At 38.1% G+C, this 15,242-nt stretch overlaps 1 protein-coding gene across 1 annotated transcript in view; it reads right to left on the minus strand.

Annotated features, from left to right (window-relative positions):
• Positions 1 to 4,755: 4,755 nt before the first annotated feature.
• NKD1 (NKD inhibitor of WNT signaling pathway 1) overlaps positions 4,756 to 15,242 on the minus strand; it is an 86,170-nt gene continuing 75,683 nt past the window's right edge. Inside the window, exon 10 of the mRNA XM_056526358.1 lies at positions 4,756 to 7,873. Within this exon, the coding sequence (XP_056382333.1) occupies positions 7,296 to 7,873 (578 nt within the window). The 3' untranslated portion in view covers positions 4,756 to 7,295. The remainder of the gene's footprint in view (positions 7,874 to 15,242) is intronic.

The raw sequence follows: 15,242 nt of genomic DNA on the forward strand, positions 1-15,242 counted from the left end.
AATAATCAGACCCGGAGCAAACGTGCAGGATCACGGGGGTCCCCAGCAGCAGGACCCCTGTGATCAGGCATCTTATCCCCTATCCTTCGGATAGGGGATAAGATGTCTTATCACCGGAGAACCCCTTTAAAGGCTCATTCATTTACACTGAGGCATACACTGAGCATGGGATGTAATTCACTACAACATACTTTCTATGACACATACAGAACAACCAGTTATGGTTGACAGTGTTACTCACTGGCTGCTGTTAGCACATATTTTACATGGAGGACATATAAAAAAAAATGCTTAATATACTAAGACTAGACAGTCTAAGATTGACTGAGATTATTAAAAGTGTCTCAGGCTGTTTAAAATGTGCTCGATATACACCCCTCTCAGGTGTTTTAATGAAAGACAATTTTTTTGTTTGCAGACTTTGGAAAATTTGGCGCAATTAAACCACACTCACTTTCCCTAAAGGCCATGACATCTTTAAAAAAAAAAAAATTTTTTTACATAGTGCAAACAAAGCAAAATTCTTTTGAAAATGTGCCCTCTTTTCACTTCTGCCCCCTTTTCACTAAATCTGGTGCAGTCTACACTGAAAAAAGTCAGTTTTAAAAATCCCCCAATTGTCTTCAGCATGTGGCAGGGGTTATCTAGGTGGAAATATTTTTTATAATTAGGGTCAGGGGTCATGGTAAATGAAAAAAATCATATGCATATCATATACATACGGTATATTATTTCCCTATGCCAGCAGTTTTACAGAGCTCCGGTCCCTGCTTTACATGGTTTCCAGGTTCTGGAATGGGACTTCATAGGCCCACTCAACCACTAATTGGCTGAGTGGGCCTATGACATCAAGTCCCTGAACCCAAAAGTGATGTGAAGCAGGGACCAGAGCTCCATGAAACTGGTGGAGGCATGGGAGTGAGGAAGATAATGTATGTTTTTTTTTTGTTTTGTTTTTTCAATTTAACACCTTCCTGATCCTAATAAAATTAATCATATAATTATGCCTAGAAAACCCCTTTAAACACCCACCCCTCTTAGCATAGCTGTTTTGCCCATTAACTTACCTACTATAATGCTCTCCTTATCACATTTAATATCATTCTAATTGAATCAAATAGTTCAACAGGTCACTTCCTCCCACAAAAAGATCATACTTATCTTCTGCTGCTGGCATCATTACCATGTTACAATTGTTAATATGTGAATAAGCAGAAGATAATAAAAAGATACAACACAGAAGTTCTGCTAGACCAAAACACAAATATTACATTTTACATTATACCTCTTGCTACATGCCTTCTTTTGAAATGTTTTTTTGAACTGAATAAAAATAGTAATTTACCATTTAAACCATGCCCACTGCTAAGACCTATGCCTAATACACATCGTACATTTCCTAAATACTTATCAAACATTTCCAGTAATAAATTACCTTGTATATATCACAGACAGACCTGACATTTAATAACTAATTTAGTGTTCATCATGCTTCAACCTCTAGAATATCCATTCCTCGAAAGAACCTACACCAGCTACAAACATATACAAGTGCTTTAATTTAATGTGGTGCTATCTATTGTACAGTGCTTCATGTATTGTATGGCTAAAGCCTTGTTGGCTATAACACACAGTCAGCTGAACTCTGAACAATTCATTTATTTTATTCTTCAAATAAAACATTTTATGGCGGTATCAAAGTGAGGGCAAAAAGGATGTCTTATTTAGAAACTGCGGCAATCGAATAGGTAGAGATATAGGTATATAGAATATCAAGATAGAATATAGCTATCACAGTATGTGTCTGATTTCTGGTTTCATTGTTTCTGGGGAAAAAAAAAAAAAAGAATTATTTTATCTAACAACCCCTCAATTTTATCTAAAACAATCCCTTTTACTACTGCATCACAACATAGACATAGCTCTATGAAATATGTCCATTGAGATATAATGGATGACTTTTATTAAGCTTCCAGAAGAGGCAATAGTAACAGGAAAAAGCAAAGTTGGGCCGTTGATGGCGCTGGTCCTGGTGGAAAGAAAGCTCTATAGACCCTGCTCAGTGTCTAAAACGTGGTTTATTAGCACAGAAAGCAATGCGTTTCTGGTCCGAACTGGACCCTTCGTCTGGCAACGTGCATGCACGTTGCAAGACGAAGGGTCCAGTTCGGACCAGAAATGCGTTGCTTTCTGTGCTAATAAACCACGTTTTAGACACTGAGAAGGGTCTATAGAGCTTTCTTTCCATCAGGACCAGCGCCATCAACGGCCCAACTTTGCTTTTTCCTGTTACTTACACTGCTGGGACATCGCTTTTGCTCCAGAGGACCGTGGCTGCAGACCTGAGATCTCATCTAAGGCTATCAAAGGTGTTGTGCTCTCAGCACAACGCAAATCGGTGAGTGCAACAATTTACCTGTCTCCATCTCACCTTTAAAACATCCTTCACTAGGGGCGCATATCCCTGTTTTTTTCTTTTACCTTTTCTAGAAGAGGCAATAGGACCTTTTTTATTCTAATGATTTTTGTAGGTAGAAAAAATTGCTAAGAATCATCTAGTGGAAACCTGGCGATCATCTCTAGGTGCTTGCCACCAAGACCCCATAACTTAATCTACAAAATAGGAAACCGAGCATTACCCTGGGGTGAACTTTTGGTTATCATGGTTGACTGTTGACTGATTATTATGTTTTGCATTTTTACATTTGTACAATATGACAAACGGTTCCTTTCTATAGACCAGTATTAAAGCAAAACAATACAAAAAATACCCTATTTGTGAAGAAGATGAATTACTCTATAATATACCAATTGCTCTGGAGCTTTTGCAATATATAGTGGTATTGTAAGAAGACTATCTTACATTTTATTAATGCAGGTACAAATCTAACAAATCTTTAAAATCTTGCTGTTAAACTCATGAAAACATGAAAACATTTTGAGCTCGGACTGCAGGCCCTCGAGGTCAAAGAACCATGTTTAGCAGTGCTAGCTAAACTTTGAAGGTGCTCATACACCTCATACTAAAGTTGTCTAAAACCATTGATGCAAGCAGGTTCAGCTGACTCTCTAAAGTGGCCTCCTGACTCTGCAATGTCAGTTGATATCGGTGAAGAGTGGTTTTGGGCGTGAAAGATTTCTGCCACCCACTTGTTTTGTTCTTAGAGTGATAAGCTGGCACAAGAGATTTCTGGCTGTGGCTTACCCCTTCCCATAGAGAACACATGAATGTTGTTAAGGTGCCCGCAATATGTTCGTGAGGAGAAGTTTAGACAGGCATAAACATAAGCTGCACAGCCCTATCTCTAATTTATCTAATAAATGACTCATTTGAGGATTGCTATATTATTATAATAAAGGGTTAAGGAGACAAGTAAAAGTTTGATTTATATTTTTAGGTCGAGCGGAATGATATGGTCCGTGGCCAGCGTATAAACTACCCCGCTATTATCTACCGCCTCCCCGCTACTATCCAAAGAGGACAGCATTTCAGAAGTTTACCGGAACCTGAAGAAATTGGGTGAGTGCTCTGGATCATATTCTATGTATGTTTATAGTTCCAATGGACTTTATTTCTACGTGAACACCATCCATAGTTCCTATTGAGGTTTTATAAGTGCATCCCAGGTGTGTTGACATTATTATTAGGGCAGGTGTTATTGCAGTGCCGGTGCCTTTTTGTCTTTGGACTGTTAGTGGATTTATATTTTTAGTTTAAGCTTGGACTTTTTCCCAGATTTCACCATGCATTAGTTTTTGTGGTCCAAAAAGAAAAAGCTTAAAGGGGTATTCTGCCCAAAAAATCTTATGAGATGTCTGATCACGGGGGTCCTACAGCTGGGGACCCCCACATTCTCCGTCATGGCACCCCAGTCATCCGTGCCTGGAGCGAACTCCTCTCGATTCCGGTTGACTGGCGACTACAGCCACCACGCCCCCTCCATTCATGCCCCCTTCCGTGTTCTGGACACTGCCGCTGCTGGCCCGGAGATCGCAGGGGTCCCCAGTGGTGGGACCCCCGCGATCAGACATTTTATCCCCTATCCTTTAGATAGGGGATCAGATGTTTTTTGTCGGAGTACCCCTTTAAGAATCCTAATTTGGAATGATTAGAAGTTTTTGCTTGCTTATGTGATGTTCTCCAAAACCACACTAACTTTCTTAATACCTTAGAATGGGAATGGTCCTTGAAAATCTGATTCTAAATAACTTGCTTCTTGCAGTGATGGAGTTTTATGGAATAACAGACGATTAAAGGCAAAAATCGGCTCACCGCCATGTAGGATCCAATACATCCAGGTAAAATAGAAGTGGAAGCACTCCCAGTTACAATTGCAAGCATGACAAAGATCTCCTCCAGCTCCCATAAGATGTCTAAAACTTCAACTGTATTTTCTTGTAGAAAAGACAAAGTCTCGAAACTTGTGAGGATCAAATCCATTTTATTGCTCTATTGCTGGTAGACAAACAGGAGATATACAGGTGCATTTTTAGCCTGCCACAATCAAGACTAAGTTTTATACATCTTGTGGGAGTTGGAGACCATCTTTTTCATGTTTGCATGGAGTTTTATAGCCAGGGTTCATGTATAACATTTATTTTAAAATAGTTTAAAAAAATACATAAAAGCCCTTCAGTATTATACTCACCATCAAAGCATTGGATTCGCAGAACTCGAAATATAAAAAGACATCATTTTTATAAGACATTTGCAAGAAACACTTTAAAATTAAGGATATCAATGCCATGAACAAGTAGGCTGCATGTAACAGTGGTTTAATGTTTAAAGAAATCAGAGTAAAAATTACAGCTGGAGTAAAAGTCATGATAAAATAAACATTTCTGAGATTTTCATCCTCCAAACACCTTCTTGAAAGCACCACAAACACAGGGCTTAGCTTAGCTAACAAAGTTCTAAGTGGGAAAAATCACCTTTTCTTATAACAATAAAACATCAGTGTACCACCTGTTATCTGGCATGTAAGGGTAGCAACACACTGTATGCAGTGGTCCCTAACCCAGTCATCATGGCCCACCAACATTCTGGGTTTTTTCACTTACTCCGTTATTGGAACGGAACAAGGAAAAATGTTAATCCTGGATATAGAATTGGTCTTGAGGACTGCGATGGTGACCACTGTATTATAGGGTGCACACTTTATATTTTAAGGAAGAAAGGGCCTCAATCTACATTTCGAGTGCAGATATTTTCACCTGTTATCTTTAATCTATTATAGACTATATAAATAATTGAGATGCTGTTCTGACAAGCATGGTTGCAGGGGGTAATGTTTACAAAAATTTTAGACCATATGGAAAGGAAACATAGGATATCAAGCCATTCATCCAACAACTATGAATAAACTAGACATAGGGGTTCAACATAGGGGTTTTTGTTTCATCCTGAACCTTATAAAAATGGTATCATATAGACACAAGGCAGTAAGCTAAAACACACTAATACTTTAAATAGAAGAGCAGTCATTTCACCTTCATTTCAGAGCTGCCATTAAAAGTAAAGTGTATCTGCAGCTAATAAATAGGGAACTTTATCCTTTTAATAATGAATATAGAAATATCATTTAAGGAACAAGATAAGAAAAAAAATAAAGGAACTTGGAAGTTTATCATAACCCTATAAAGATTTTTGCTCCAGGTTAACAGAACAGGTGGTAATAAAAGGCATTCCAAGCTATAGTAATGTATACCAATCATACCAATCGTCTTGGAGCAAAAAAACAAAACAAAACAAAAAACAGTATGTGTGTCATACCTCCATAAAGTTACTAGCTCTTTGTGAACTGACAGCTTGCCCACAACTGGTTTAGTCCAAAATATGGCTGCCTTTACTGAACTTCATAATATAGCATTTCCATAGCCAGCTATTCCTGTGTAAGAGATAGTAACCTGCATAACAGGGACAGTCCTAGTATCTGCTTTATTTTCATTAAGTTGAACATAAAAAAACAGAAGAAAAAGAAATTAAATATACTCCTTCACAATTCAGCTTTTTTCCTTACAAAAATGGGAATTTTTGCCCTGAAAACAGCAAGGTTTTAACACAACATTCTGTTATAATACATAGAAACTCTTTAAAATAAAATAATAATTATAATAATAAAAAAAAGAACAGAATGCTACAGATAACCAAACCACAGATTTGTTTAAACGCAAAAAAGTACCTGAGTGTATATATAATATACTTTTATATAGATTTATATATATTTATACTATATACCTGATAAGGTTCAAAGAATAACAATGAAGAGAAAAACCTCTAAGTGTTGAGAAGAAATGAATTAAAGTGTTGCCTTTTACACATGGAAATGCTAAAACGCTGAAAACTGTATGAAAAATTCTGCCTGGGCTGGGTGGGGTTTAAGTCATGTGATCTCACTATTAGAACGATGGCCAGCCAGAAGTCTTACCTAATTAATAAATTGCTTCAAACAACAAAGAAATATCATGTCTAGCAGTCACATAGTATATAGGATCACATAGCCAACATGTAAGGGCCCATTTTACTCGCAATGCAGCTGCAAGCAATGGGGGCCATTACACTAAGCCCATTCACATCAGTGGGCAATGGTTTCTTAACACTAAGCCTTAAAGATGTTGGCAATTGCTAGTAAAGGGGGCATTCCTAATAGGATATATGGAACAGGGTTGGTTTTACCCAGACAACCTGTTCATAGACACCATAGATTTTGACAATGGATAATTCAGAATGTTATAAGTTCTACTTGTCAACAGTCATAATATTGAAAAAGACTTAAAATTCCTGTACATATAAATAGTTCCAATGATTTAACTTTAGAAACAGTTAAGAAAAGAGAAGAATGTTGGCTTTTTTGAGTTTATAAACAGGGATAAGGTAAACAATAACATATAGGTATATAGGTATATAAATATATGTTACTTGGGTCTACCCGCCTCAAAGTCAAACTAGAATTAATACTAGAGGTAGTGTGCTGTTTGTGGGAATTGTTGTTATTTATTTCCTTGTTTCTAAAAAACGATTAGCGCTGACTTTAAAGGCGTGTATACAAACAGAATGTAAGATGAATAAACACCATTTAATGCAAATCTGCCAGGTCCAAATTCTAAGAAGTGCTTGGTTGAGTTCAAAATATAGTTAGCAGTATCCACTGGGTCCTCTTTGCCATTGTACAATAATATTGTCCATAAATTGTATGTCAAGACAATTTTGTTTTGTTCCTAAGAAAGCAACTTCCTTTTCAGGACAGGCACCAAGTTCTGCAGGTCTTCTCAGGATGAGGAATAAATGGTCCAAATTATGTTTGGTAGAAATGGTGATAGTGGTGGTGATGCTCATGGTGATGATGATGCTCATGTCTTTGTACCAAGTGTCCACTGTGGCCATCATACAATAGCATACTTGGCAAATCCCTCACATGCTCTTTTTCCACTACGTTAATAGGGGACTGGAAAGCTTTGCACATCTGGTGGCCTTCCTTCATTTTCTGCTTGCTCTTTCTATGAGGTTGTTGAGGCGGTAAAGGGTGATAAGGATAGCTCTGACCCATAAGTGCAGTTGGAGAAGTCACAGGAATTTGCACACCATGGATGGGTTTGCTCCTTGGTGTCCTTCCTGACTGACTGTTTAATGCTGTGGTGTTCTTATTTGAGGCTTTGGGACTTCTCACAGAATGTTTGTTGGATTCTTGACCTCGTTGCCTTTGTTGAAGTTCGACCATCTTTGGATGGGAAGGATCTAATATGCTGAAATGTCCAGGATCCAATGCCTGGGACCTTCTCTGGTGTAGATGAAGGGTTTCTGGTTCATGAGACCGAGACCTCATTTGATTGGAGGCTCTTGTATGTGAATCTGGTTTTTCAGCTGAAGAAGAGCCTGTAAATACAAAAAAATAAATAAACTTTTAGGTCAGGTATTTTTCTCCCAAAGATTAGTCATTTATTTACTTTAGTACTTCAAAGTAAAAAAAAGGCACATTAGGTACTAACCGCTGATAATTTATGATACATCTGCAGTATAGACCAACATCAACATTAGAGACCATAATGAATCAATATTAGTTCAAATAAAAATAAATTTTATTGAGGTACAAAATTATGAAAACACATACAATAAAGGTACAACTGTGAAGCTGTTTAGCGAAAATGCGTTTGGGGTTGGAGGTGAGAGGTATTCTCTAATAGGGTGCATTGATCATATATCCCACCAATACTTTGCTGCATTATTTGTGTTTTACCCTGTTTTTCTGTATGGTCAGTGTTTCTGCCACGGATTCTTCTGCAACACACATTGCGGAAATCCTGTGTTATATTATATCCACTTGGGGATGCTTTGCTATTTGTATGTGTTATTTTTCTAGCTCCCTGTTTCTAGTAATATAGTACCATATGCTATAATGCCCAATGTACCTTGATGCATGATCTTACATACACCCATATGATTATTTATATTTATTTTCCCTCTCACCCCCTACTCTCCTGTCCGAGCATTCTGTTGTACCTTTATTGTATGTGTTTTATGTGTTTTTATAATTTTGTACCTCAATAAAATTTATTTTTATTTGAACTAATATTGATTCATTATGGTCTCTAATGTGGGTGTTGGTGTTTTCGGTGATCATATGATATAGGGTCTCAGATCGCCTAATATCTTTTTGGGTGACTATCTGCAGCATAGATCAAATATCATCCTACGACTAGTAATCTTGTTTTATGGCCCCACACCAAAATGACTTTTGGTTGCTTATAATAACCGATCATCATTTTCACCTTTATTTTATTTGGTAACAATTTTTGCGTATTTTCTGTATTAAATATGTTAAAGAGGTTCTGACAGCTCCCTAAATCATGGGCAGCATGAAACCCCCTAAAAAAAAATGAAAAAATTACGGAACAGACGCTGGGGTTTGGTGTTTTTGTGGCTCCTCGGTGTGGCTACATTATGTGTGTATTGTTTTCTGTTGTATTTGTGTCCTTTGCTGTTTATTTGCACTTGTACTTTATGTTAAGAGCATGTACAAACGTTAGCTACTCCTGTTACCTGTCATACATATGCATAGTCTTTTCATACTATGAGATACAAATACTGTTTTGCCCCCACCCCTTGGTGCCCAAGCACGTTCATTCTTCCACTGCTGACATTTACTATTATATTTTTTATGTATGTTTTTATTTGTTATTTTTAATAATGATTGATATCTATTTGTATATTTTCTGCTGCAATGTGATTCCTCTGTAGGTTAGCAGCATGAGACACCCTAAAACAATGCAGGGTTTTAGTGAAATCATAGTTGCAATGATGAGCTTGGAGTGTGGCTATGTAGTCATGGAGGTGGCTGTCTGCTGCTTTCCGTCTCTCTATACCGTACCCACATTGGGAGAGACCCGTCAGTCAAGCCAAGCAAGGTGGGAAGCAGTGGCGGAGAACTGCCTGCTTGATGTTATACCAAGTTCTTGGCTGATTTTTTAAAAGCATTCTGGAGTATATAATAGTGCATTATAGAGAGGGTACCTGTACCTGTTTAATGCTGCTTATGTTCGAGCAGCATGAAACAGCTGAAAATTTCCCTTTAACGTTACTGGTTATTTTAATGGTTGAATTATTTTTAAACTTCTGAAGAAAAGGACAGTGTATTTTTTGGACCTCTCATGTTTAACAAAACTGAATTCTTTCAGCTGTTTGAATTCTTTGAATGCTTTTGAATGTATACTGTCCCAAAATATGAAAGCTAAATACGGCTAGTACTCCCACATATGAGGTAAAATGAGAGGTTTCTTTTTATATGTTTCAAACGACATTTAACCACAATGTAGGATACTTATAGTAGCCATAATGTCAAAACGTCTGGGATAGAAACACTCTAAGCTTAATGGAAATTGCAGGTCATTTGATTGTATGGAGGCACAAGGAGACCTTTGGGCTCTGTAGGAATTCACTCCATGTGGTGCCTCCTTACAATGTTACTAAGGAAAAGGCATGCTTCTGTGGAAGAATATCTTCATAACACAGCACATGATGGAACATGGCACAATTTTTTTTCTGACAAATTCATGTGGAGTGTAACAAAAAGAAATAGATGTATGCCTCTGCATGAAATTTGAGGCAGACAGTGGTACATTATGGCCTCATAGTTTTTTTTTCTTTTTTAAATATGTTTAGGTGTCATATTATGGCTCTGTAGAACTTAAAGGGGTACTCCAGTGAAATTTTTTTTTAAATGAACTGGTGCCAGAAAGTTAAAAAGATCTGTAAATGACTTCTATTAAAAAATCTCAATCCTTGCAGTACTTATTAGCAGCTGTATGCTACAGAGGAAATTATTTTCTTTTTGAATTTCTTTTTTGTCTTGTCCACAGTGCTCTCTGCTGACACCTGCTCCAGAGCAGCATAGGTTTGCTATGGGGATTTTCTCCTGCTCTGGACAGTTCCGGGCATCAGGTGTCAGCAGAGAGCACTGTGGACAAGACAAAAAAGAAATTCAAAAAGAAAAGAATTTCCTCTGTAGCATCCAGCTGCTAATAAGTACTGGAATGGTAAATATTTTTTAATAGAAGTAATTTACAAATCTAGGGAAGAAGAACAACGACACTCGAGAGTTCCAATGCTCTTAAAACTTTTTTTTTGCGGCACACAGGTGGGATGTGAACTAAATCCAACGAGCACTGGTTTCATGTCATGTGACACATCCTCAGAGCATGATGGGAGGAGACAGGTGTGTCCTTTTAACCCCCCGCATAACCCAGCATACAATGTTGCAATACAGAATATATACAAAAACATTAAAGCATTCACAGTAATCTTCATATATGGTACTATACTTATACCTCAACATGCATTAACTCATAAAAAAAGAGGTTAAATCATTACAGTCATTCAACCACAATATCCCTGTTGCCCCTGTGCGGATAATCCACACTGCCCCCGCCTGGAGGAGTCTGGTATAACGATCAATTCTGCTGTCAGACTGTAAGATTCTCTGGAGCCCCAGAAATCTTAACCCCTTCATGTCTCCTGCCTGTACGTTCTGGATGTGAGAAATCAGTCTTGGACATCCCTTACCGGTTTTCACTGAATTAATATGTTCTCGAGATCTGTTTTACCAATATAAAAGTGGTTACAAGAACAGAGTAATGCGTACACCACGTAGTCCGAACAACATATAATGAAGTCCGTGACCACATGGTTTACGCATCCTAACTGTATAGTGCGTGAAATCTCCCAATGATTACAATAGGGACAATGTCTGCATCTATGGTTACCTTTCGGTAACCCTCTCTGGATCCAATTTTCCCTAGATATTTGTATTTGCCCCTTCACCAAAATGTTCCGCAGATTCTTCGTTCTGCGGAACGCAATTATGGGAGGTTCAGTGGATAATTCTGTGAGCTTTTTGTCTGCCTGAATAATATGCCAATTTTTCCTTATGACCTTCTATATTATGTCTGACATTGGGCTGTACTCAAATGAAAATATCACTCATCTATTCTGCTTTCTGGTGTATGTTCTCATGCGTTTCCTATGGATAAGTTATTTTCTATCAATTTTACATGCACGTTGAAATCCGTTACATATGATTTGTTCCTCATAATTAATTATTAATTAATAATTAATTCATGTTGCAATATAAGTATAGTACCATATATGAAGATTACTGTGAATGTTTTAATGTTTTTGTATATATTCTGTATTGCAACATTGCATGCTGGGTTATGGGGACACACCTGTCTCCTCCCATCATGCCCTTACGATGCGTCACATGACGTGAAACCAGTGCTCGTCGGATTTAGTTCACATCCTACCCATGTAACCTGTGTGACACAAATAAAGAAGTTAATTGCATTGGAATTCTCGAGTGCCGTGGTACTTCTTCCCTACTCTTGACAAGTTACTACTGACATCCAAGAGAGCACCGATCTCCCTGCACGCGATGTGAGTAAACTTTACCTGTCTGCCACCCAGGTGGTGCCGACCCTTTCATTTCTCTCATCTTTACAAATCTGTTTATCTTTTTGGCACCAGTTGATTTAAAACAAAAATAATGTTTTCCACCGGAGTACCCCTTTAAGGCTGGGCTTACACATAGAGGGAGATTTATGAAAACCTATATAAAGAAGAGTTGTGCAGTTGCCCATAGCAACCAAATAGCTTACTTATTTCTCTTTTTAGAGGCCTTTTTAAAAATGAAAGAACAAAGAAGTAATCTGATTGGTTGCTATGGGCAACTGCACCATTCTTCCTCTACACGTATTTTGGTTATTACTTTTAACCCCTTAAGGTTAAAAGTAAGCCCATTTTCACCTTAAGGACCAGGCCAGTTTTATTTTTGCGTTTTTGTTTTTTCCTCCTCGCCTTCTAAAATCCATAACTCCTTTATATTTCCATCTACAGGCCCATATAAGGGCTTGTTTTTTGCGTTACTAATTGTACTTTGTAAGGAAACCTCTCATTTTACCATAAAATGTATGGCGAACCACCCAAAAAAATTTTAGGGAGGAAATTTAAATGAAAACCACAATTCTGCGCATTTTGGAGGGTTTTGTTTTCACATTATACACTTTACGGTAAAAATGACATGTGTTATTTATTCTGTGGGTCAATATGATTAAAATGATACCCATGGCTAGATACTTTTATATTTTTGTACCGTTTAAAGAAAATCTAAAAATTTTTGGACAAAATCAGTAATCTAAAATCGCCCTATTTCGACCACCTATAACTTTTTCACTTTTCTGTATATAGGGCGGTATGAGGGCTCATTTTTTGCGCTGTCATCTTTACTTTTTATCGATACCACATTTGCATATATAAAACTTTTAGAACATTTTTTATTCATTTTTTAAAATAAAATGGGACAAAAAAAGCAGCATTTTTGGACTTTTTTAATTTTTTACGTTTATGCCATTCACCGTACGGGATAATTAACATTATATTTTGATAGTACAGACATTTACGCATGCGGCAATACCAAAAATGTTTAGAAAAAAAATTATGCTTTTTGGGGGTAAAATGGGAAAAACGGACAATTTTCATTTGTATTGGGGGAGGGGATTTTTCACTTTTTTTTTACTTTTTATTTTTAAATTTTTCAACTTTTATTTTACACTTTTTATGTCCCCATAGGGGACTATCTATAGCAATTATTTGATTGCTAATACTGAGCAGTGCTATGCATAGGACACAGCACTGCTAAGTATTATCTGTGATCTTCTCGATCTCAGACCAGAGCAGAAGACTCCAGGAGACGGCCGGAGCAAGGTGAGGAGACCTCCGGCCGCCATGCTGGATGATCGGATCGCCGCGGCAGCGCTGCGGGCGATCCGATCATCCATTCAAAGTGCCGCACTGCCGCAGATGTGTATTGATCACGGCATCTGAGGGGTTAATGGCAGACATCCGCGCGATCGCGGATGACGTGTATGACGCGAGCACCGTTCCGATGCTCGCGGTCATACACAGGACATAAATGTACGTCCTGGTGCGGGAAGTCCCGCCAAACCAGGACGTATATTTACGTCCGTGGTCGTTAAGGGGTTAATCAACATCAGGAGTAAGTCAAACATTATAACTGTGTTTTGTGTTTGTTCCACTTCTGATTTTGGCTAAACCCTGTCAACCCAGCCTGGAGGTTGCAAAAGGCCATTGGCCATTGGTAGTGTGCATTAGCCCCGGTTGTCATGCCATGCATTAAATAGACACAAAGAGCAAGAAGTATAATATTGGGGGAGATTTATCAGAGGTAAAGTTGCTGAGTTGCCCATGGCAACCAATCAGATCTCTGCTTTCATTTTTCAGAGGCCTTTTAAAAAAAATGAAAGAAGCGATCTGATTGGTTGCTATGGGCAACTCTTCAACTTTTCCTCTGGACAGGTTTTGATAAATCTCCCATGTTTTTTAATAGATGTCCTATAGGTTAAAAGGCGCAAAAAAGTTGCATGTGGATTGAGTGCGACTTTTTTGCGCCTTTTCACCGCACAGCAAATTAATAAGAAATCACTGTGGACAGCCAAATCAATGTTAACGGATGCAGTGGTTAGGAATTTACTATTGCTACTTTCTGACAAAATGTTGCAAAAAAGTCGCAAATCCCCTGTTTTGGTGAAAGTCCCCGCCAGGTAGGGACCACACTTAGAAAAATGATTAGGCACAGGCAAATGGTTAAACCCCTAGATGACACACTGCCCTAACAAGTGTCTCTCTATATGGTACAAAACTACAACTCCCAGCATGCCCTGACAGTAAGGACATGCTGTGAGTTGTAGTTTTGCAACAGCTCGAGAGTCATAACTTGGGGCTTGCTGCATATTTGGTCCCCGCATGCAGAAATGTCCGAACTATTAAAATAAAATGCTAATGGTTCCGTGTGGTTACCTGGCGTAAGTATAAAAAAAGACTAATGTCCAAAATTGCAGATTTTTGGTCGCATCACATAAAAAAAACAAAAAATAATTACCAAAACATCACTTATTCGCAAAAATGGTAATGTTAAAAACTACAGATCAAGGTGTATGAGCTCTCAAAATGAAAAAATAAGAATGTTATAGGGGTCAGCAATGCAATACAGCAACATGCAGCACTTTACACAGACACTTTTTCCTTTATTGTAAAATTGACTGTTCTGAGGTAATTTCCCCTAGCTATCTATTGCTCAGACAATTGTGCCATCACATACATTTGACGCACTTCAGCGTAATCACAGCAGAACATTTTGACTGTAAAACACGTCCACCACAGACAATAATGATAAATTCCCCTTAAGGTTCGTTAAATCTTCACCACAAAAATGAAATCCATTCAAATCAAATGTAACTATTGAGGCATTATTTATTCTTTATCAATTTTCTGACATCCTTGGTATAGACTACAATGCCATTAGCCATTATGCCTTATAATAACCAAAAGGGGATATTTTATTCATTCCCTTCTATCTATGGAAATGGCACTGCAGAGGTTAGTAGTGCTGTGGTACCTCAAAAGTATGGGCTATCAGGAAGTGACAGCTTTGGTCTCCAGAAAAGCATGGTAATCTAATGTGGGCACTGGTGAGCAGGTCTGTTAGGCTGGGTTCACATATGTCCGGCATAGGTGAACTCAGCCTAAATCTCGACGCAACTGATGCCACAACTGATGACAACTTGTCATCAGTTGTATGGCATGCGGCGTCCATTGTTTCTGGGCACCGGACAGGGGAACGCAGCAAGCTGCGTTCCCCTGTCCGGTGCCCTCCGGCATGTCCAACCATCCGGCG

Source organism: Hyla sarda, chromosome 6 (genome assembly GCF_029499605.1).
Source record: "Hyla sarda isolate aHylSar1 chromosome 6, aHylSar1.hap1, whole genome shotgun sequence".
NCBI lineage: Eukaryota > Metazoa > Chordata > Amphibia > Anura > Hylidae > Hyla > Hyla sarda.